Source organism: Urocitellus parryii, chromosome 2 (genome assembly GCF_045843805.1).
Source record: "Urocitellus parryii isolate mUroPar1 chromosome 2, mUroPar1.hap1, whole genome shotgun sequence".
NCBI classification, from domain to species: domain Eukaryota; kingdom Metazoa; phylum Chordata; class Mammalia; order Rodentia; family Sciuridae; genus Urocitellus; species Urocitellus parryii.
In genome coordinates this window covers 180,513,462-180,536,971 of record NC_135532.1, presented here as the reverse complement: position 1 = coordinate 180,536,971, position 23,510 = coordinate 180,513,462, and the positions used below count along the sequence as shown (strand labels likewise).

At 36.8% G+C, this 23,510-nt stretch overlaps 1 protein-coding gene across 9 annotated transcripts in view; it reads left to right on the top strand.

The window, feature by feature from the left end:
• Positions 1–21,688, top strand: part of Tp63 (tumor protein p63) — a 217,433-nt gene extending 195,745 nt beyond the window's left edge. For 8 of the 9 annotated variants that reach the window (XM_026389329.2, XM_026389326.2, XM_026389327.2 and 5 more), the window contains 2 exons: positions 65–201; positions 6,102–6,603. In XM_026389329.2, coding sequence (XP_026245114.1) covers positions 65–201; positions 6,102–6,216 — 252 coding nt within the window. In that variant the 3' untranslated portion in view covers positions 6,217–6,603. Of the gene's footprint in view, positions 1–64; positions 202–6,101; positions 6,604–12,079; positions 12,238–14,419; positions 14,565–15,809; positions 15,904–18,859 lie in introns of those variants that run through there. The other variant, XM_026389332.2, reaches the window with a different exon arrangement.
• The last annotated feature ends 1,822 nt before the right edge of the window (positions 21,689–23,510 follow it).

Here is a 23,510-nt window from a genome sequence, read left to right as displayed (position 1 = left end):
ACTGCATTTCTAACAATTCTACAGTTCTTCATTGTCCCATCTTTCCTTCTTCTCGCTTACATAGGTGAGGGGCCGAGAGACTTATGAAATGCTATTGAAGATCAAAGAGTCTCTGGAGCTGATGCAGTATCTTCCTCAGCACACGATTGAAACATACAGGCAGCAGCAGCAACAACAACACCAGCACTTACTTCAGAAACAGTGAGTGTGTCCATCTGTCATTCAAGGAGGCATGGGCAAGCGTGACTGCTTATGTACACCAGCAATAGAATGTTGATGGGCAGTGTAGCAGATCATAATAGCTTTAGATGAGTTGTTGTGGCACTTATTTTTCAGTTTGAGCTTTCTGTGTGCCTCATCGTAACCTTCTCTTTGACAAGTTTTGTCTGTTTTGAAATTAAAAACAGAAACTCATACTAACAGAGTTACTACTAATGCTTGATTATAGTAATAACATGTATATTTAAAAACATAAAATCTTATTTCATCCTGATGGATTTTTGTTCATCTCCTGAAATGCACAATCCATTTTTAGGAATACTGCCATAGACTTTAGAGAGAGAAGAGGTTTTACTACACCATGACTTGTTTGAGTGCTTTGTGGAGAAGGATTCAGAGACCCACTGTATGTTCCTTGGGAAAATGTCCCAAGTGCAGAAGGACAGTGTAATACCATGTGGCCATGTTTGAGCATCCTTGCTCTAGACTGTCTTCTAGCACCACGTTTTTATATGAGCAGGAGAGATTAGCATATACACATAGCCAATTTATATATTAAGTTCCACCTTGACTCTTGGATCTTTGATGATATTAATTGTTTTATGACTAACAAGAATAGAATAACTCTTATAAATCAATGAAAAGTTGACCAATCAGGACTCTCTTTACACTTACCTTTTAGTGATTAAGACTAATCACTTATCTTAAGAATAATCACTTAATTGAATATGTGCTAGAAGTATTGACAGAGTTTCTATAGATAAATGAACATAGATAGATAGAATATGTATGTGTGTGTATATATGGGTCCTGAATTTTGAATTTCATATTTTTACCACATGACATATATATATGCACATTTGAGAAACCCAAACATTTAATGTTTTAGGCAAAAATAAATAAAACCAAAAATTACCTTTTTAAGGCAAAGATGACCTTTTAAATAAAGGGTAAATGAACAATCAATAATAGTTTTCTCTGATGTTATTAGCTATTATAGGAATATGATAAGTATAATGAAAAGGACTCCTTATTCTTTCTTTAATAAATATGAATGTGGTTGAGGTGCTGGAGTTCAGCTCTGATAGACAGGAGGCACTTGCTGAGTATCCGTTGTCTTCAGTGTGTGGGGAACAGCAGGAGGACAAGAAACACTCATGCTCTCTCTTCAAAGGACTTTAAGCTATTTGAGCATTTAATATACTTTCTGGCTGGAAGGGATTTCATCATTTACTTTCAGTATGAAAGTTTTGCATATCATAGCTATATGGTGTTTTACATAAGGCTGATCAGGACGTTTAATCAGGTGGTTCCATGGAGACTATATTCCAATGGAGAATTAGAGCTCTGGGTTGCAGACAGAATTCCTATTGCCAATCATATGGCTTTTAGGGGGTATCAGATGGAAATATATGTTAATATATTCAAGTGCAAAATCAATTTAGTTCTTATAAAATCATACAACAGGGATCAAAGAAATAGAGAACTGAAACATCATTTACAGACCCAGAAGGGATAAGTCCTTTCCCCAAGACACGTATATCTTGGAATTATAAAATGTCCCAAATTGCTTTTGGTTCACTCTGGAATAGAGTTTAGTGACATGTCATGCTGTACTAGTTGTTTTGTGCTACCATTTCCTTTTTGTTTCTTTGTTTGTTTACTCCAGATAATAGGGAAGGTTCTGACCATTTAGCAAAGGGATTGGTAAACATTATTTATGTAGAGCACTGGTAGGAAATATTTTAGGCTTTTAGTTCATATAGTCTCTTGCAACTGCTTGGTTTTGCTCTTGGAGCAGAAAAGTAGCTACAAATAATACGTGAATGAATGAGATGGCTGTTACCATGAAACTTTATTTATGGGTCTTGAATTTTGAATTTCATATTTTTACTACACGACATGAACAGTACTCTTTAAGTATTCCCCAGTTGAAAAATGTAAAATCCATTGTTACCTTATGTGCCAGATTTGGCCCACTTTCTATAGTTTGCCAAACACTCTGATAAATAAATAAGTGGCCCTTCTTCCATTGCTTCTTGAAGTGCAGTTTTTATTGCATATGTGTATTCAGGAGCTAGTATGTATATTGTCAGCTATTAAAAGGTTTTCGAAAATCCTAATGTGAGTTTTAAAATGACATTGCCTTAACTAACAAAAACTACAGTAGCCTATAACTGAGATCTCTTGTGTATGTATGTACGTACGTATGTGTATATGTATGTGTGTGTGTGTGTATGTGTGTGTATCTTAGAAAGTGAGGCCTGTCTATCCAAATATAAAATGGATAATAACACCAGTTCCTTTATCAGATAAGACTATAATAGTTGACTTGATCACACAAGTGTGTGCTGAAGATCTGTTACGTGAAAGCATTAAGATAGAAATGAGAAAAATGGAGCTCCTGCCTTCTCGTGGTTTACAATTCAGTGGTGCCTTCCAAACCAAAATTCCTTTTGAATTTGAAGAGAGCTCTGGAAATTAATTCTCAGCATTGTGTAAATTAATATGACAATTTAAAATAGCCTGTATAGATTATACAAGAGAAGGGATAGTACAATGTCTTTATTTTAGAGATTTCACAATCCAGTAGGATTGACATCAATCAGGGACAGATGCTATTTGTGTTGTTTACATGGTATACTTGAAAATACATAGCCTGTATCCCTACACAATAAGTTATCCCCATGATTGTTGTCTGATTGGCTTGCTCCAAAGGGAACTTTTTTTTATTATGTATGTTTTATAAAATGATCTATTTCATCAGAGAAGAAAATGCATTGTGCCCATAAAATTAGCTCAAAAGATTTTAGGAACATATTTGCACCTTTTTGCACACATAACCACAGATAATAGTGGGGAATTAATAGCTTATAGTTTTCTGGGTTGTTCATTTGAAAGTATGATATGCATGGTTTTGAGTTGTTATCTTACAGCTGTGATAACTTATGCATGGAAATCTAACTACAAAATGAAATCTTTGCAAAATATAGACATTTGGTCTAATTATTCCTTTGTAAAACATTATACATACTTGGGTCCCAGTGACTGATAGGCATCTATATAAATTCTCCAGTTGCTTTATTTTTCAGCTGAATTTTTCAGCTCTTTAATTTTCATGCAAATCTTCATGAAAGACCATGAATGACTAGACAAAGAAAAATGGAAATCTAATTTTCTGGCAATAATGTTAAAAGAGGAAATCAGCTTGGAAAATGCCTGTCATAGCTCGACATTTCCTTCCCAAAACATAGTATCAATTTTATTCTGGTAAGGAATCAATTTTATATTTTTCTTTTTACTAGAAGGAAAATTTGTGGAAAGGGAATATACTTTCTACAAGGTAGCAGTAAAATATTTCCACTTTAATTACTTCTATTGCTTTCCCGCTGTGTATTTTCTCTCTGCTTGCTTTTCATTTGTGCATGGTTTTCCTTTTTTATAAATTCCTTCACAATTACCTTCATGATCATAGGTTTTAGGAAAGATAGATTTTATACTGAGTTGCTGTGAGTCAAATTGTTACAGATAAAAGTAGGCTTTCCATTTTTTAAGAAGAAACTTGATTTTCGTTAACTTGCCCATATTGGTATAAATACAGGCCATTATGTTTATAGAAGACTAATTCTAATGAGAGGACAAATTGGAGCCCATTTTTATGCTAGACTCCTTGTCTTTGTATTTCTAAGGGGCATTCACTCATAGCAAAACAGTTCACAAGCTGCTTGACACCTATTCGGCAGTCTTATATCTCAGACTCATGCTATTTATTTTTTATTCTTTTCTGTAGCTGACCTTCCTTCTTAGCTTCTACTGTTCTCAGGCCAACATGACTGTTAGAGCTTTGCTTAGCCTAACTAACTCTTGCTTTCCTCTGGAAAATTTCTTTTCTAGTTTCTATGGGATGAATTCCATTTAAATCTAAATACAAATCTGAGACATCCTGAGGTTCACGTTGAGTTTCCTTCTCTCTCAGGGTCACTCAATGATGGTGCCTCATTAGTAACACAAGTCAGAGTATATTGCAACAGAGCAGGATTGGCCAGAGCCCAGTTCCAGCCCCTTACAGCACAAGTAGGAAAACTGAGGCCCAACAAACTACATCTGTGATTTCATAGCCAATTCATAATACAGATAAGACTGAATCAAATTTAGAACATAGAACTCTTTATAATGGTTTGGTCTGTTTCACTAGTTCAGTGAGTTGTATTACTATAACTAAAGCAAGTATTAATTCCCATTTTGGAGTCTCTGTTATATGTCAGTTGATATTTTATTCTTTCGGTTTTGATTTAAAGGTGTATCTCTTTAAGCTCATTTGTCTATGGTTATCTTCAAGAGTACTAATATTTTTTTCTACAGCTCCATGTATTCATGTTGTGAGAAGTAAGCAATATTTTAAAGGCTATTAACATGAGTGAAAACCAAAGACATAAATATGTAAATAAATAGAAGTTATTAGTGTTATGTTTCTAAATTTGGCTAGACATCCCCCACATTCACAGAATATTTGTTTGAAATTGCTATCCTTATAGATGAAAAAAAAATAAATATTGGCAGTTTCACATGGTTCAACCTGATAGCTGTCGTGAAAATGCACAGGATTTTGCAGAATACGCAGTGTTACTTTTGAACTTCATAACTACGCTTTCAAGGCTGAGGTTTATTAGCTCTGAATTGGTTGTAAAGAAAAAACTCAAAGATTAATGAAATGCAGATTACATCGCTTCTCTGCATTGCACATCTCATCCTAGGATGGTCTCAGTTCTAGGTCTATAATCTCTTATCATGATTGCACACCACCTTGATTGTTGCTTGCTATCCCATGCTGCTGCATGCTGTTTGCTGAGAGAGAAGCACCAAACCTTAATATCCAGACTAGGAGTCAAAGCTCTGGTTCTTTAGTTGGCAATAAGTTGCTTCCACACCAATTTGTATTTTGGCAGATTCTGTTGAGATAGTACTGGTTTTTGATGGTTTACTGGTTCTCAGAGCTAACCAAGTAAAAATGGCTTTGTTCATCTGAAAGGAGTAAACAAGTAGGATTCAGAAAGCCAGTCTGGAAAATAGTTCCCGAACAGTTCATGGAGTTGCACAACCTTTAGCAAAATAAAAGGGCTTGTTCCTGGCATCCTTGTGGCACAATTGATTTCTTAATTATGCAAAAGTTGCTGTCATGAATTTGATATACGCATTTATAGGCCAAGTTTGTGACTGAAAGGATTAAGGTATTTATCCATCTCAATCTGGGCACCATACAAAATTCTCATTAATAGTTCACAAACGCATGACGACACAACCCCCATACTGAGATAAGATCACATTTCTTCATACTTCATCGTTTGGCTAGACATGAACAGTAATGAAGTATAATAATTGGGCAGATGACATTTTGTGAAAGCTTAAAGTTTATTCTTGTTTTTGCACTCCCTTTTTGAATTAGTTGAGTCCAGTAACCCTTATGCCAAGCATTGTATGAAGCACTGTGACCTACCCTGTATCCAGAACTCTCAAATGAATCCCCATTTGGAACCTGTTAAAAATAATATGCCTGGGCCCCAACCTGGTCTCAGAAGTGATCTGAGAAATCCAGTTTGTTTGTTTTTTTTTTTAAATAATTTCGACAGATGATTCAGACTTTTACGCGTGGCTACCTACTACAGCCCTACCTCATTTCTTCTTCATAAAATTCTTGAAAAGGAGAAATTTCTGGATAATATAAAGGAGGAAAATTAGGAAGGAACAAAAATCCCTTTGCAGGCATTCTATCCTGTCTGTACTATGATCATGAAGGTGTGAGGAAAGTGTTTCTGCATTCATTAGATTTGGATATGTGAAGTTTTAAGCCTTCATCTTTTCTTTTCTCTGGTTCCTCTCCGCAGTCTCCTTTCAGCCTGCCTCAGGAATGAACTTGTGGAGCCCCGGAGAGAAACTCCGAAACAATCTGACGTCTTCTTTAGACATTCCAACCCCCCAAACCGATCAGTGTACCCATAGAACTGTGTCTCTGTATTTCAAGTGTGTGTTTGTTGGGTTTCCATGTGTGTATATGTGTTTGTATCCAGCCTTTGGAAACAGAACTTGAAGACACTTTGGCTTAGAGACTCAACTGCTCAAAGGCACACAGCCACTAGTGAGAAAATCTTTTGAAGGGACTCAAAACTTTAAAGAAAGGACGCTTTCTGCAGATTTTGTATCCTTAGATCTGACATTGGTCAGACAGGAACCACTGTGTATGTCCGTGAGATTTCTGTTGTTTCCTGAGAGGGAGGGGTTAAGCCGAAGAGGGGCCATTAGGATGTTTATTGGAACCCTTTTCTTTTCCCTTCCCTTGTGTTTCTCAAACTCATAATGAAGCTTTTGAGCAGGTCTCAAACTTAAGATGTCTTTTTAAAAAAAGGAGACAAAAATTGTTATTGTCTGTACATAGGTAATGCATCGGCGGCTGAGGGACTCAGTCAGGCCCTTTTAATGCTGGTCATGCAGTTATATTGCAAATAGTAACAATTTAGGGCACCATGTGCACTGCTGGGCAGAGAGGTGATGATCACCTTAAGTAGCCTACGTTGAGGGCAAGGTGGGTGCTCTTTTCCTCTTTTTGAGAATTTGCATTTTTAGTATCCTCTCCTCATGTACAGGTAGAAAGTTCTTCAGTGCTCTGTCTGAGTTTTCTCTGCACCATAGGTCACCATCTGATATGATAGTGTTGTTTGCCTACGAAACCCTAAAGACTTAACCCTTGAATTGTTGTTTAGACCCCAAGGAAGGTAAACTAGCTTTGTGGTTGGTTTTAATAGGAAGGTAAAGCCACCCAGAAATATTGCCCCAAGTACTTGTTTACCATTACACCATGTCCAAAATGGAATTCAGAGTCCTCTTACCAAATCTAAGATTCATTTATTTAACTGGGGCTCCTGGTTCTCAATCCTACCCACCATAAAATCAGCCAGGTTACTGACTATGCTCAGTGTCATTTATCCAGGAGAGAGATGTTTTGGTTAACAGATGTCCAAGCAGACATGCTAAAATCAATATTTCTGGTCTATAAGTTACAGAGAAAAAAAATAGATGATTTTCTTTGCTTTCATTATTTGTTTTTTGACTCAAAGAGTTGAGAATCTTTTTCTTTCCATATTAAGATATAGTGTAAAGGCTTTACCCACCCTCCCCCATCTTCCCACAGGTCACTAGCACTTCAATCTGTCACCAAGACAATGATTTCTTGTTATTGAGGTTGTTGCTTTATGGATGTGTGATTTTAATTTTCAATAAACTTTTGCATCTTGGTTTATCTTGCAGTTTTTGTTTCTGTCTCTCTTGACTTTTTTTCCCTTAGATACTAGAATACATAAATGCTTGAAGTACCATGAGTTAGGGCTAAAGAATGAGTGTAATAGAATAATCACTTTGGTCCTGCATATAATTCTTGCATATATATTTGGTGTTTTTATTTAAGATACGCTGTATCAAAGTCATCAACCTGAAAAATTAATTATAATGTCTAAAGTAGCTTAAAAATATTTTGGTGCTCTGAGTGTTTAATTTCATTCTGGTGGGGCCACAGTATTTTTTATTGACATCTCTGAACAAGCCTCAAATTGTCTTCCATTGGCAAATTTTCTAAAATGAATTTAAATTAAGACCCAACATGACATAAGCATTAGCAAATATTTGGCCAGAAATCTGTTATAGGACCTATTGTCTTTGCTTTGAGTAATTGCTTTTAAAATGACAAAAGAAGTTGTTCTAAATGAAACTAATCTAGTAGATTAGATAAATTCTTGAGAAATTATAGCTTTATGTTTGAGATAAAAGTATGTTAGTAAAAGCAGATGGTCTTGTTACATTTGCAAAGAGTTTTCAGTTTGTCTTATAAATTCAATTCACAAATCCCTTAAAAGATTGGTAAGTATGTTTGCCTTTATTAACATTTGCTTTTTCTTTCAATTTTATGTAAGTTTTTGATATGTTTTTAGTCAATTTTATATAAATGCACATATTTAAAATCATGAAACATATTTGAAAGAAACGTTGACCAGCTAGGGAATCAATTTTGCACTTGTCGGTACAAGAGGGATTGCTGGGTTAGAAGGGTCACGGGCAGGACAGTACTGGGGCAAATGTAGAGAGGTCCCATTCCTTTTCTGAGGGCATATCTCCCCCATATCTTCCTCAAGTTATATGGGGTATTCTTCTCAACATTTGTTATTTCCCTCCCTTCTCATATTATAAGAACTAGTTTAGAAAAAAATAAATTTCCCCCAAGGTATCATCAAACTGTTCTACAGAGATGCTTTTTTTTTTTTTTCCCCATGAGTAATGGAAAGTCAAAAGAAAAAAAGCTTGTGTAATTCTCGGCTTCTTTTGAAAGTTAAAAGAATGTAGCTGTAGCTTATTAGGAGTTTTGACATTCACCACATAGACAATCATTAGAGTTGGAATGAAGAAATATGATTTCTAATCCTGAGTGATGGAAAACCAAAAGTTCTGAAATTCTGAATTTTATTCTTAGCACAGAAGCTGATGTTGTTAGAGTAAAGAACTGGGGTGAGGCTTCACTAAGATTTTTCCTCAAAACTAGACATATATGAGATATACATTTCAATATCTCCATTACACTAAGTTCTTAGAAATATTTAGTGAGACTCCAGAAAAAACAATGTCAGGCCTAAACCATGTTATTTTTTCTGACAGAGCTATGTTCTCACTTTATTTTATTTTTTGCTTTTGGTTGAAATGATGGGAACACAGTGAAGTAGACATGAGAAAACCAACACTGCACAGGTCCTATTTTCTCAAATGCTTTTCTTTCTCTTTAATTTTTCCAGAAATTTGGGGGACTATTTGGCAAGGATCATGACATCATATTTATAGTGGAAAAAATATGGTTGTTCTTTCATGCCCTGTAAATTAACCATGAATTTATTCAGACTCCTTCCTTTTTCCTGAGTGTGCAGTGGTTATTAACGAGATCCTTCTATTTCGGACACTGTGAGTTTGTTAATAAACAGATTATTCTGATGGTCTGTGGTTTTAAAGCACACTTATACATTATAGGGAATGCATTCAGAATTTCCCTCAATCATTTGCTCACCCTGGTTTCTGAATTTGTTCAATGAAAAAATTCTCTGTGACCTCTGGCCAGTTCTATTAATTCCTAAGTTGTTCCCTTCCATTGTTACAGGGTTCACCATTTAGGGTTAAAGTGAGTTTTCATTTCTTAGAGTGAAAAGAACCAGTGTTCCTTGAGTGCCAACAAATCACTACACACCTTACCTGACCTCCTTCAATCTTAATAGTGAACCTTCCAGAGTGAGTCTCATGCCTCTTCTAAAGATTAAGAAAATGCAACTTGGGAGACACTTGTGTAACCTCCAAAGTCAATTCACCTGTGTCAGATCCAGGTGACCTAGATATTTCCACAGACTCCAAAATCCACCTTCCTTCCTTTTCACCTGTGGTTTCTGATCTACCTTTGTCAAATTAAGTAGATTATGACAATAAATCACAAATGAACTAATAAATACTAAAAAAAATGAAAACGAGGGAGAGGGATTTGTAACAGGATGTACAAAGTGGCATTTACTACAGGGTGAATGCAAATCTTATAAATATACTTTTATTTTCCTAATGGTGGTTCAAACAAGGTGTCTGTAAGTTCTTTTTGTACTTAAGTTCTTGGATATTTTGGAGAAGGGGAGACAGAAGGAGGTCTCTTTTGGTTACAGAGGGCCAACCTGCATCTGGAAAAATGGGTCACCTAACATCTTAGGTACTTTATAGTGAGCAAAGACAGTGAAAAAGCAACTGGCAAAAGATCTCTTCATTTCCCTGCCCTGTGCTTTTCTATACTTTAGAGTGGACTTACAGAAGTTCTTGCATAGGTTTAAATGTGCTGGTTCTTCTGCCAGGCTCCCGCACAGGCATGGAGTGGATTAGGAAATACTTGGTGGCAGCTGGAGTGGCTCTGTTTATTACCTGCTTTGGTCCCTGTCTATGTTAGTCTCCCACATTTCTCTTACCACGTAACCCATTTCTTGATCCTGTAACCTATTGCCCATACTTCTCTGGGAGGTGTCATAGAATGAAAACAAACAAAAGCTCTTGAACAAGATGCCAAGAGACCTACTTTACCTGTAACCCCTCCATTCAGCAATGTGCAACCTTGCCACATTTTTTTCCTCTTAAATCCTCACACTTGCTTTTCTCTGTTAAAAAGTAATAATAATTTCTGCCCATCCCTGCCCTGCCATATGTGATGTGTGCCCACAGGGTTGTTGTCATAGTCATTGAGAACGTGTATGAAAGAGAGCAATCTGAAGTAGTATGAATTAAGAGGACTTATTACATCAAGACCTGTTTATACAATTTGGACCTATAATTGTGGGTACAGGAGAAGAGCTAAAGAAAAAAATTAGTGTCCTCCTACCTTAAAGTCAGTGATTGTAAAATGTAGTGGATTTGTTAATTTTTCATGAGAATGCTAATTTAATGCAAATGAATGTATAGCATATTGTTTACATTACCCTGGCTGTGGCTCTTCAGCAATAGGGTATGGGGGCTTTCCTGGTTACACATAATTGTAGAGGACACATGATGGGATTTTCAAAGACTACCACCCCCTATGACACTCAAGTGCTCAGAGTCATTTTATAATTTTTTTTCAAACATTGTGCTCTGCTTGTTTGAAACCTGGTTTCATTTACAAAGCCTCAAAATTTTGTATCACATATTTATGCAATACACCTCAGAGACATTTATTTAAAATTTGTCCTTTAATATAAATATGGCTAATGCAAGAAGGAGGAAAATAGGGACCAAATAATACATATTGTTTGAGGAATGTTAAAGGGGAATTTTTCCAACTACAGGTTAGAAATATGCTTTAAGTCAAAATTTGTTGTATGGTCAAAATAATTACTTGCTATAACTGCTGTGATCTAAAAAACTGTTTTTCTCTTCTTTTCCAGTTCTTTTTATAGCCCTCCATGGTAGGAGGATTATTTTCCCCATGTAACTGCTATTTTATGAGCATCTCAGAAATGAAGTCTGTTTCTCTTTAGCTTTCCAAGCTTTAACATCTAATGACATTAGATGTTAGCATGGGTACACACATGTGATTGTAATTTATAGTTTTCTGTTAAAGAAACAAAGTCTAGGTTGTTAATTAGTAGCTTGCATAGGGACTATAGCTTCCTAATGTATCTGAAGGGGGCTAAAATTTGGATTATCTGATCCTCATTCTATACCTCCTGCCTAGAAAGGCTGTTGGCATTGCAGCAGGTCCTCACATGGCCCATGAACCCCTCAGCTGAGAAAGCATGCTTCCAACCTAGGGCCTGGGTATGCTGGTGGGATGTGCTTCCAAATGTCCTATTTGATTGGCTTTACAGTTATATTCTGTATATCCCAATAGGCCTACGAAGCTACAGATGGAGTGCCTGAGCTACAATCTGAGCTTTGCATCTCCATGTCTTTCATCAGCCTTTGTATCTTTTCTGAATTCTTTTTCCTTACTATTTTTCAAACTTGTTTGAGATGATGACAGAAAGAGAAGGAGAATGGAGGAAATACTAAGGGCAAAAGGAGGATACTGTTATTTTCCCTCTCACAAAGGAGATACTTCATAAAGATATTACACTTTATACCCTCCACATTCAGGGAAAACATAATTTGGTGGGAGCTTTGCATTCCTTCCCTTGTCTTGGAAATATTATCTTCTGGAAACGCAAATAACTTCTTATCATCAGTCTTGGAAGAACAATTTGCAAGCATATGGTTTGTAGCCGTGTTTTAATCTAAGACCTGTTGGAAATGACCAGTCCTATGCTGACCATGATTCCCACATTTGTGTTCCTAGGACCTCGATGCAGTCTCAGTCTTCATATGGTAACAGCTCCCCACCTCTGAACAAAATGAACAACATGAACAAGCTGCCTTCTGTGAGCCAGCTGATCAATCCCCAGCAGCGCAACGCCCTCACCCCCACCACCATTCCAGATGGCATGGGAGCCAACAGTAAGCATCTTCTGTAGCTGTAGCTGAAGGACCAAAGGGCTAGTACAGGGGAAGACTGCTCTGGTTGGGGAAGAGGCTTTCTCCTAAGCCAAGCCAGAGGCACAGTGGGACAGATCAGACCAAAGTTGAGTAACATGACTTTTCTGCAGAATCACCTCTCACTTGTGTATATATATATATATTTCATTACATAACACACTGGTAGAGATGCAGGAGGCTGATCCTTCAGTAGGGATTAGGATCTCTATGAGGGATACAGTGCAATTCCTGCCAACATGGATGGAAATCCATCTTCCCGCCATCTTTGAGCTTGAATGTGTCCAGTATGTGGGAAATAGCATGATGTGGTAGACTTAAAATGTAAAGAAAGGGATTCTGGTCTGGATTCTTATTATAAAATTATGAACAAATCACTTCTCTATGCCAATGTTCATCTTTCCATCCATAAAAATATCACTCTGCACATTTAACATTTTATAAGTCTGTATCCTGATAATCAGCCTTTCCAACTCATCAACTCCATCCCCAAAACAGTCAGTAGGAAGCTGATCTACAAAAGGCTCTGACTTTTCTTTATTCACATGTAAATTCATATATTGACTAAGTATAAATATAAAAGGCAATGAGACATTGGCTCTACTTGGATAATGATTGGCATATAGCTTTGCTATAATTATCTTGCCCAGTAGAACTAAATATAATAAAATAGATACACAGACTTGAAAGAAAAAATGATAGTGAAAATACAGAAGGATACATACTATCTTCAGAGATGCAGAAGACCAAACATTGCAAAAGTACCCTATAATCCTTACTCTACCAAACAAAAAAACAAAAAAAAAAAAAAACCTCACATTATTCTTTGAAACCCCTAATTATTTGGATGGAGGCTTTAAACTTGCATTTAAGTGTTGCCTTAAATATTGGATTTTCTGGGGGGAATGAAAACAGAAAAAAAATGCTGAGGCTTGGATTGTGACCAGATGTGGTTATCATGGCCCCTGTTCGTATTTAGTGAGAGAGAGGTGAGTGTGGTATGATTATCTAGAACAGCAACACAGATTTTAGAGCCAGACTGCTCACCCACTAGTGATAACTGCATGAGTCAAAACCTGACCTACTGCTGTGACAGCAAAAGAGAATAGGAAGCATTCATTTCCTAATTTATTTTACATCTTATGACAATCCCAACTTATTTCTTGGAAAGATAAAACAGTGGGTTTGGGAATGATGATTTACATTTGTACAACTTTCATTTTGCCTGCTTTTTCTTATTTATAGTTCATAGTTATCCTCTGATGTATTTAGGAAAATCAGGGGGAAAACAGAATGAGATGCAATAGGGTCATGTGCTAGTAGTTAGCTAGTTAGTGACCTTTCCCCTTGGGTACACTTCTGTTCACTTAAGGAAACAAATTACACTTATCTTTTTATAGATATAGTATTTTTGCTCTTTTGGGGGTCTGAAAGTAATATTTGTTTCACAAATATCATTATTTGGGTTTTACAAATATTAAATATTCCCTATCAGTGAGTTCATGGCTAAGTCAAAATATCAGCAAGTATTGGTAATATTCCTGTAGAAGGCTGACAGACCATCAGAAAATAGTTAGAATCTTTAATTATTTCCTTCCTTTTTAGGAATTTGGTTTCTTACAAATATTTAAATAAGTCCTTCTTTTCACAAATGAATATCCCAAAGGTCTCTCTCTTATTCACATGTTTGTTCATTTGTTAACCTAAGTTTATTGAGCATCTTACTGTGCCAGGCACTGTGCTAGGGTCTATGGAGATCTAAACATGTATAAGATCTGATTTCCTGCTTGAGGAGATTCATCAATTGAGGGAGAGAGAAATATACCCATTAAGGCCAATACAAGGAGGAATCTGTTCACATTCAGAGAAATGAGCCATTTGGCAGAGAATTTGGAGCAGAGAAAGGGATGGGAAGAAATTGTCCTAGGAGAACAAAGATCAAGAAGTGTGTAATTAGTTTGGAGTCTGGTGATTATTCTGTTTGACTAGATATAATTTACTTGAATGAGTGTAGTGAGAGATGAGAAATAAAAGCAAGACTGGTAGTTTAGGCCCTTGGTAACATTAAACCAGGCAAGATGGACCACTGGGGTGCTGGTATATGATAACAGCAGTAACCCTCTCTGTTCCTCCTGCTTCTGTTCAGTTCCTATGATGAGCACCCACATGCCAATGGCTGGAGACATGAATGGACTCAGCCCCACCCAGGCCCTCCCTCCCCCACTGTCCATGCCATCCACCTCCCACTGCACCCCCCCACCTCCGTATCCCACAGATTGCAGCATTGTCAGGTGAGTCCACAGCATGTGCTCCTGGGGACCTGTCCTCAGCATCGCTGGGGGTGGAGGGTGGACACTGTCAAAGTTGATAAAGAAACCTTTGAAAATCAAGAAAACAGTCCAGTGGCTGAGTTCAGCCACTATTCTCTGATCTGTGGAGTGGTCAGCATAGTTCAGTCAAGGAGAGCTACTCTAGTCAGCCTGGGAGAAAGTGAATGTGTGTATTTCTATGCATACAGGTTCATTCCTGTTCTCTCATCTTCACTTACTCCCTTTCCCTCCCTCACGTTTGTAGATTGTTAGTTGACTCCAAATTGGTGCTCAGGGCTGGGTTTCCCAAAAAGGGCAGTACTTGCTATCTTGCTCCCTTTCCTGCTCTCTAGGCCTCATATCTCTCAGATACCACTGAACTGTTGTTCTGGAGTTGAATGTCCATAAGAAAATTAAATGTTAACCAAAATGACAGAGTCAAGAAGCAGATCACACCTCCCATTTGCATATAGAACACGGCAAGGGGAGTGCAAATGGCAGAAAATAGAAATGCATGAAGCCTGAAAGATCTGTTTCTCATAGAGGCAAGAGTCAGCTCCTAAATTTCCTGCCAGTACTTGTCTCCTGCCTCTGCTTCTTGTGCAGAATGGTTCTTTCTTGTGGCTGCTAGTCTCCATGAAGTGTTAATCAGAGATGGCAAAATGCAAGGCTCATCTCACCCAGACATTGGCTCTGTGATGATGGTGGCACCATACCTCTCAGCATCACAAAGGGAAGGATTGGTATTTTGTGGAAGAAGTATATCCTAAAGTGTTGATGATTTTCTAAAATTGTGGCCGACAATTTCTTTATGTTTTTCATATGAACCATTCTCAGAAATCCAAGTATAAAACAATTACTGTGGAGGTACTCATTTTGAAGTGAAGAGCCAGGAGGCAAGAGGGCTGGGAACCTGACCACTAGACTTCTTCCTTTCACCCCCTGCAATGGCTCCTAACACATTTAGAACCCTGGAATACCACAGATCACCATTTGAAAACTTTGATCTGTGCAATCCACATAGTTGGTTTTATTTTCTGTAGACATAAAACCCAAGTTATAATTCCTGAACCTCCAATCTGAGGCCCACATATATTTTATCTTCCCCTAGTCTCTTATGTAGGACATCCAAGGGCAACATGTTGGGTTTTCCTTTATCTCGCCAATGCAGTTGGGGTGAACTCTCTTTTTCTGTTTCCTCCTTCCTCTTCCCTCCTCCCTCTGCAGTTTCTTAGCAAGGTTGGGCTGTTCATCATGTCTGGACTATTTCACGACCCAGGGGCTGACCACCATCTATCAGATTGAGCATTACTCCATGGATGTAAGTAACTGTTAGACTTTTCTCTTGAGTTTTATTTCTTCACTTTCTCCCTCTGGTGACACATGCCTTGTAGTTCAGTCCTTGGTAGTTTTAAATTTTGTTTTATCCATGCCCCTAATCTTCAATTCTGAAATAACCCCTAATCACAGTAGGAACATTCCCAGGCCTTGGGCTGAAATTGTAGCTCAGTGGTAGAGCACTTGCTTCGAAAGTGTGAGGCACTGGGTTCGATCCTAGCACCACATAAAAACAAGTAAAGGCATTGAGTCCATATACAACTAAAAAAAAATTTTTAAAAAGATTCCTAGGCCTCCATCTCCACCTAGACATATTAAAACTCAGCACTCAATCTTCCTCAGCTGGTCTGATCCACCAACAGTTGGCTATTGTGCCCATACTATATTCAAAGTAGGAAAAAAGATATCATTCCCACCATCAAGAGATCATCTCCAGCCAGGTGTCATGGTACATACCTGTAAATCCCAGCACTTGGGAGACTTTGGCAGGAAGATTATATTCGCTTTCCTTTGCAACATAACAACCTTTACTTTAAAAATGTTAAACAAGGGAGGGGGAAAAATAAATTTAATCTGAAGAATTCAGAGAACTTTTCAAATGTTCTTATTAATCTCTACAAGTCCCCAGGGAGGAGAGTAGAAAGTGGGCCATGTTATTCTTACTTAAAATCGTGGCATGGAGAGATGATAAAACAGTGAGTGATGACTGAATCAGGAACAGAGCCAGGGGCGTAAGCTTCAGTCTCTAACTCTATTAACTGGCCTTTCCTCCCTCTCCTTAAAGTAGGACTTAAGGAGGATTCAGCCATTCCTCTCAATTCAAACTAAGTTCCTTCATTCATCCATTCATCTGAATTGGACCAGCCATTCCTGATCATTGAGAATGATCACTGGTCATGGGTTCAAATCCTAGGCATGCTTTTTAGTAGCAACAAGAATTTAGGATTATCCTCTTGTTTCTCTGGGTCTCAGCTAATCCAATTGAGTTCAAAATCTTTCCTTACTTTGATTTGGCTTTTGAAAGAATCTGGAGGTGAGGGGACTTATCTCTGGCTTCCTACCTCATTTCCTGAATTACTGCTCACTCCGAACCTGGTATTCTGGTCCCAGCAATCTGATTTTTCTTCCAGGCTGCTCTTCATGCTACTCTCTTTGGGTTCTCTGTCCTTTCTTCTAGCTTCTGGAGAGCACTTTGCACTGTTGGGTGAAGACAGTCTCTGCCTCTGCCCCTGCTTCTGCAGTTGGGACCTCTCTTTACCCCCTCCTTGAGCACCGATGCTAGATTTGTCCCTGTAGCATGAGAGCCCAAGCCCCATGGTGACAAGTACCTGCTATGCTGCCTTTCCACCCATCCCTAGTCATCCCATAAATCACCCCTGGATGCTGCCCAAAAGAATATAAATGAAAACTATAGGGAGAACTTTAAAAGTACCTTCCAACAGGATTTGCATCACTTTATACCAGCTTCCACCCACTCAACAGAGCTGCCTTATATTTGAGAGTCTTCTGTAGTAGAGCCCTCCTTGAGGAAACAGGGAATCTTCCCTTTCCTATATTTTTCAATACATGCTTATCATTTGCTCATTTGCCCCCACTGAGGGGTATGGCAGGAGGCTCCACTCGATCTGCAGATGTTCTGCGCAAGTCCATCTCTGCTGGTGTTGACTAGTTGATGGAGTCTAGTTTACAAGGAGCTTCGGGCTAATTGAGAGCTTAAGAAGCATAAAAAGTACAAGAAGCATAAAGAGCATACTAGCTTATCTATTTGTGGATTCTCTTCATTACACTGTTCCTCTGCTATAGTAGGAAGTTGGAGTACTTCTAATGGCCTGAAAATTCACATCATAGGAAGATGTAACACTATGTTGCAAATTTCTGAATTGGCAAATGTTGAAAACCTATAGAATTTTCTCATCTTTGCCTCAGCTTCTCCCTGCTCATTTCTGGAAATAATTACCTCTTTTTCAGCTTTTCTCTTAGCACCAATCAAGTTATTTGGCATCTTTTCCTAGAAGAGGAATGTGATTAAAATAATGGTCTTCATTAGTATCTTCTGTGAGGTACAAAGTTGAGTTAATATGATAACAATATAAATGGTTAACATTTTATAGAGTGCTTAGTAATTTATATAATACTTTTATAATAGTTTCCTGAGTCCACAATATATGGATACCTAAAAGAAGCAATTAATCATACCCTGTTTTACCAATGAAGAAACTGAGACCAGAGCTTTTACCTAAGACTGACACAATTTGAAATGACTCTACCCACATCTGTAGAACATGGACACAATTTTGCTGTATCTTGATACCCAGTTTTATCCAAACATCAAGAGACCCTTTGACCAATAGGTCAATTTTAGGTTGAGGAGCTATCCTGAGCCTACAGTTTATTTACCTAGATGTATAACGGTAGACTTTTCATCCTCACGGATTTTCAGGTTTTCTATCTATAAAAAGGTGTAAGAATATTTACCACTAAACAGAGGATTGAATGAGATCATGAATATAAAATAGTTACTTCAGTGCCTGGCACATGGAAAGTGCTCAATCTCCATCAGTAATCTTTTCTTCTCATCTACTCCCCAGTTGTAGTGACATCCCATTAACATCTTTCTTCTAATTACTACAGCTGAGTAGACAGGAAGTCAGAAGGTACATGATATCTCTCTTTAGAATTTTTGCCCTCTCATCCTACTGCTAACTCCTCTATTTACCAATGAAGAAACTAAGGTTAACAGAGAATAAGTGAGTTGTTATCCATAAGCCAAGTCTATGCCTTTGTGCTTAGCTACATACATGAAACTATCAGAAAGATATTTTATTTTCTAGGTTACAGATCAGTAAATTCAGTTCAATTAAATAAGGATGGTAAAATGGTATGGAATAAATGTCAGTTTGCATCTATTCTCATTTTTCTTGGAACTCCCTGTGGCACAGGATCTGGCAAGTCTAAAAATCCCTGAGCAATTCCGACATGCCATCTGGAAGGGCATTCTGGACCACAGGCAGCTGCACGACTTCTCCTCTCCTCCCCATCTTCTGCGGACCCCAAGTGGTGCCTCTACAGTCAGCGTGGGCTCCAGTGAGACCCGTGGCGAGCGTGTGATTGATGCCGTGCGTTTCACCCTCCGCCAGACCATCTCCTTCCCACCGCGTGACGAGTGGAATGACTTCAACTTCGACATGGATGCTCGTCGCAATAAGCAACAGCGCATCAAAGAGGAGGGGGAGTAAAACCCATTTTGTGGGCTCTTCCTACACTCTTCCCGCCAGCCCACCCCTTAAAAGGCACCCTTGCTTGATCTTCACAGCATTGTCCCTAGCTCCTCCCCTTCCTCTTCTCTGATTTCTTAGGAAAAGAAGTAGTAGGAGGCTACCTCTTAGCTAACCTCTGACCTGGCATCTGATTCTGATTCTGGCTTCAAGCCTTCAAATCTCTTGCTTGCAGGACTGAGTGGTCAGGGCTAGATAGAAGTGAGCAAAAAAAAGCAGTGGCTGTCTCCTTAAGCTGTAGAGATCTCTCATTGACTTTTATAAAGCATTTTCACTCTTATAGTCTAAGACTATATACATATATACATATATAAATATATATAAATATATAAATATACAATATATATTTTGGGGTGGGGGCACTGAATATTGTTTAAAATATAACTTAAAGGAATAGATATTGAGTTGCACTTATCAACCTTTAAAAAATTTACTTGTTTTGGATGGCTTACCTTGGCCCCTTTTATCAGGGGCATCATGTATGATGAAAGGTGTCTAGAGCTTGATTGTGCGTGTGAGTGACAATGGTGTGAGGTCCTTCCAGTTTTTTGGATGCTAAACACATGCCATATCAAAACTTTGGATAGATTCGGTTGTCTTTACCATTACTTATTAATATGGTAAGACTATATATGTACATGGTTCTCTGTGTTGGCCCATTTTATGTTGATGGCATCCCTTCTAATGCCATTGCTCAAGTAGGGATGTTTGTGTTCACTTTGTGAAACACTAAAGGAGAATACATCTCTTTTTTGCTTCTTTTGGGAACAAGGAACAACTAAATTTCTTTAAAGGTCCTTATAGCCAGCTTAAAGCTGGATCTATCAGTAACCTCCTCAAATTTAATACCAGATACAATAGTATTTATTGAGGAAACATTTGCTGCCATTATCCATTATAGGAGTCTTAAAACTAAATTTGACTTCTGGATTGACTAACTCAATACACATTTGCTGCTCCTTGTTACAATTCAGGTTGACTCAGTTGGGATGAATGCCATCTATCTAGTTGTTACAGCATAGTTGTATTCTCTATTAATAATATCCAGGAATAACAGGACTGATTCAGAATATTGAGTCTCTAATAAGTAGATATATCATCAAGCAATAAATTGAAATTCCTTTATAGTCTTTTGAAACATAAGTAATAGCAAGTAAATGTTTCTTTGAAAGACCTTACTGTTCTATAAAACTGCACATGCAGGCATGTTTATCTTTCTCTTTTCAAGTTTTAAAATAGAAATGGTGATTTGGAAAATATAGAATTGTGAAATCAGTTTTCCTATGGCATCGGTTGCATCACTGTGTTATTTTTCTTTTTTGATCAATAAGTGTTAGAAAGTAACCACGGGGACCCAGTTTCCCTTCAGTCCCTTGGGGAATGTGCACATACTTAACCATGTTTCACAGATCGGAGGGGTAACCCTTTCATGGAAGCTGTTGCTTCAACAAAGACTTGTTTTAGAACTTTGGGGAAACATGTAAATGACAATATTCCCCCTAGATGTTTTGGAAACGAACTTTGTAACAAATATATATATATTTTTTTTCAGAATATAAAACAAATATTTTGTATATATGCTAATGAGCGCTAAAATCTGTCCATGCATTCTGGTAGAGGGTTATCATTGCACAGAAGCTTCCATTTTTATTTTAAAGTGCAAAAGGGCTAATAGAGCTCTAAAATGTATGAATTGCATTTGAGAAGTGTATATATGTTTTGTGTGTGAAATTGCATACTTTGTATTTTCTTTCTTCTTGGGATAGTGGGTTTTCTAGAACCACAGTTAAAAGCTTTTTTGTATTTTTTTTTTTTTACATTTTAATGGAAATGTTATTCAGTAAGAATGCAGTGTCAAGTAAGAACACCATAATTGTAAGAAGGGGGGAAGGGGAAGTTATCATTTTTTATTATTTTTTTATTTTGCGTGTTAAAGAAAGAGAGTCCTTGATTTCAACATTTTGTGCTTAAATGATTGTAAGCACTATTAGTTTCTGGAATGAGCATGCAGATTTGAAAACTCATTTGGGGAAAATTAAAAGCTGTGCTTTGGCCCTTATTAGGAAGACAAATAGCTTCCTCTACTGTCCTTAGTTTTTTAATGAACCTAGGACTTCTGATCTATTCAAGTGGCACTAGTGACTCAGAAATGCCTGTACCTGTATCTCATGAGTTTGGTGTACCCATACACCAAATTACATACAATTACATACATACAATTACGTATAGGTGTCAACTTTTATTCCTTGGGTATGTGACTAGCCAGGATAAGAAGAAAAAGCATGGCATACAGACAACTGGAGTGGAGGTTAAGTGGCCTTCTGTGACCTCAACTCAGTGCAGTTAGCTGAAAAACAGGATGATCTTTGCTAGGAGAAACTTATAAAGAGGAACAGAGAGCAGAATTCTCTTCCTTAAATCCATTTAACTTTTGTTTTCTTATATTCTCCTAAAATATAGTATGTGGGATGTTGAATGTTAAAGAGATTTTGGATTTTTTTATTATTTTTATAATTATACAAAATTAAGCACATGTCAAAAGTTTTATATGCTTTATTAATGTTTTCAAACATTTCTTTCTTATAGATGTAATACTTTTTTTAAAGCTTCAGTTGCTTGTCTCTTGGTATTTTTATGTTCTGGGCTTTTGGTGAGCCATAGGCAAATCTATAAGCCACCTATGTTTGCCAAGACATGCAATAAAATTTAAAAATAAATAAAAATGCATTGAGAAATTGTATTAGTGTATGTGCGTTTGTGTCTGGGTCTTCCATATTTCTAACCTTTATCTTTATTTATATACATGAGAAGAGGAAGAGACACCGAGGAAAGCAGTATAGAAGTACACATATTGATGTTTTCTCATTTCAGCACAAACAATCGTTGTTTTATTTTTTCCAATCTATAAAAGAGAAAATACCAGAAAGGTATCCTTATTTGATACATGATACGTTTACAGGTATAGTTTATTTGACTAAAGACCAGAAGGGGCTAAACTGCAGAACTTCCTAATGTCTGTAACTGCGGTAACTGACCCATGTTGCTTAGTACTTGCAAATGTGATGCGGACGACCCTGGTTGTTCATGGGAATAATTTCAGACAATGGGCTCTGATTTGGCCATGTTACCTTTTAAACTCAAGGATATTGCCTTTCAATTCAGTCAGTAAATTATCTACTGTCCCTAACAAAATAATTCAATGATTTTTATTAAAGAAATGAAAAAACATTCTTTCACTGACTAATATTAGATGGCTTGAAAACAATATGTTACCTTAGGCTTACAGAGGATTTTACAGAAAATACATAGCACATATACATGTTATGTGTATAGACATTATACACATACTCCACATTACATATGTAATATTTAGTGATATCAATTTGTTTTCCTAGTTATAGATATAATCACATTATTAAGACATTGTGAATATAAATGACACCAAAATTTTAATTTCTTGAATCCTAGGTGATAGATTATCCAAAATAAAATGATTGATGTGGTAGTGTCAGTATGAGGCAAGGAAAACTAAACATCTATGAAAATCACCAATATTTGATATACAATCATAGACTTCTGGGCAGCTCAATTTTAGTTTTTTATTTCTTTTTTTAGAAATGCTAACCATTTATATGGATTGGTATTCAATGATTTTATTATCTCAGGTTTTCTGAAGTACAAGGAAAAATAAGTTAAATAAGAATAAAATTTATTTTTTTCCTATTATCATAGGCTCCATTAATCCTTTTTAAAACCTAAAATACATTTTGGAAAGATAATGATCTTTGTTTTACACATCTTAAGACATTTAATTTTTTTTTATGCATTTTAGGCATTACTTTATCTTCATTGAGAAATTCCAGTGAGATAAAAGTGAGTAATTTTTTTTACAAAGGAAGAAAGGTAAAAGGATGTGATAAAATATTAAATCCTATAGAAAACATGTAACTGAATATGAATTCATATTCATTTTTGTCAATAAAATTTGTTTAGTTAACTGTAAAATAAACTCTTAAGAGCCCATTTTTATTTAAAAAAAAAGAATGAGAACTTAAAACTGTGCTAATATGTTAGCCACTAATTACATATGTGACTCTTGAGCACTTACATAGGACTAGTCAAAATTAAGTTGCACTATGTGTGCAAAATACACATAAGATTCTTAATATAAAATAGTTACTTGATAATTTTTATCTTGATTATCTATAAAAAAGAGGATATTTTGGATTAAATATTTCATTTTACCTGGCTTTTTATGTATTGTCAAATGTTTAAAATTATATGTGATTTTTATTATAATTGACAAATGACCTTG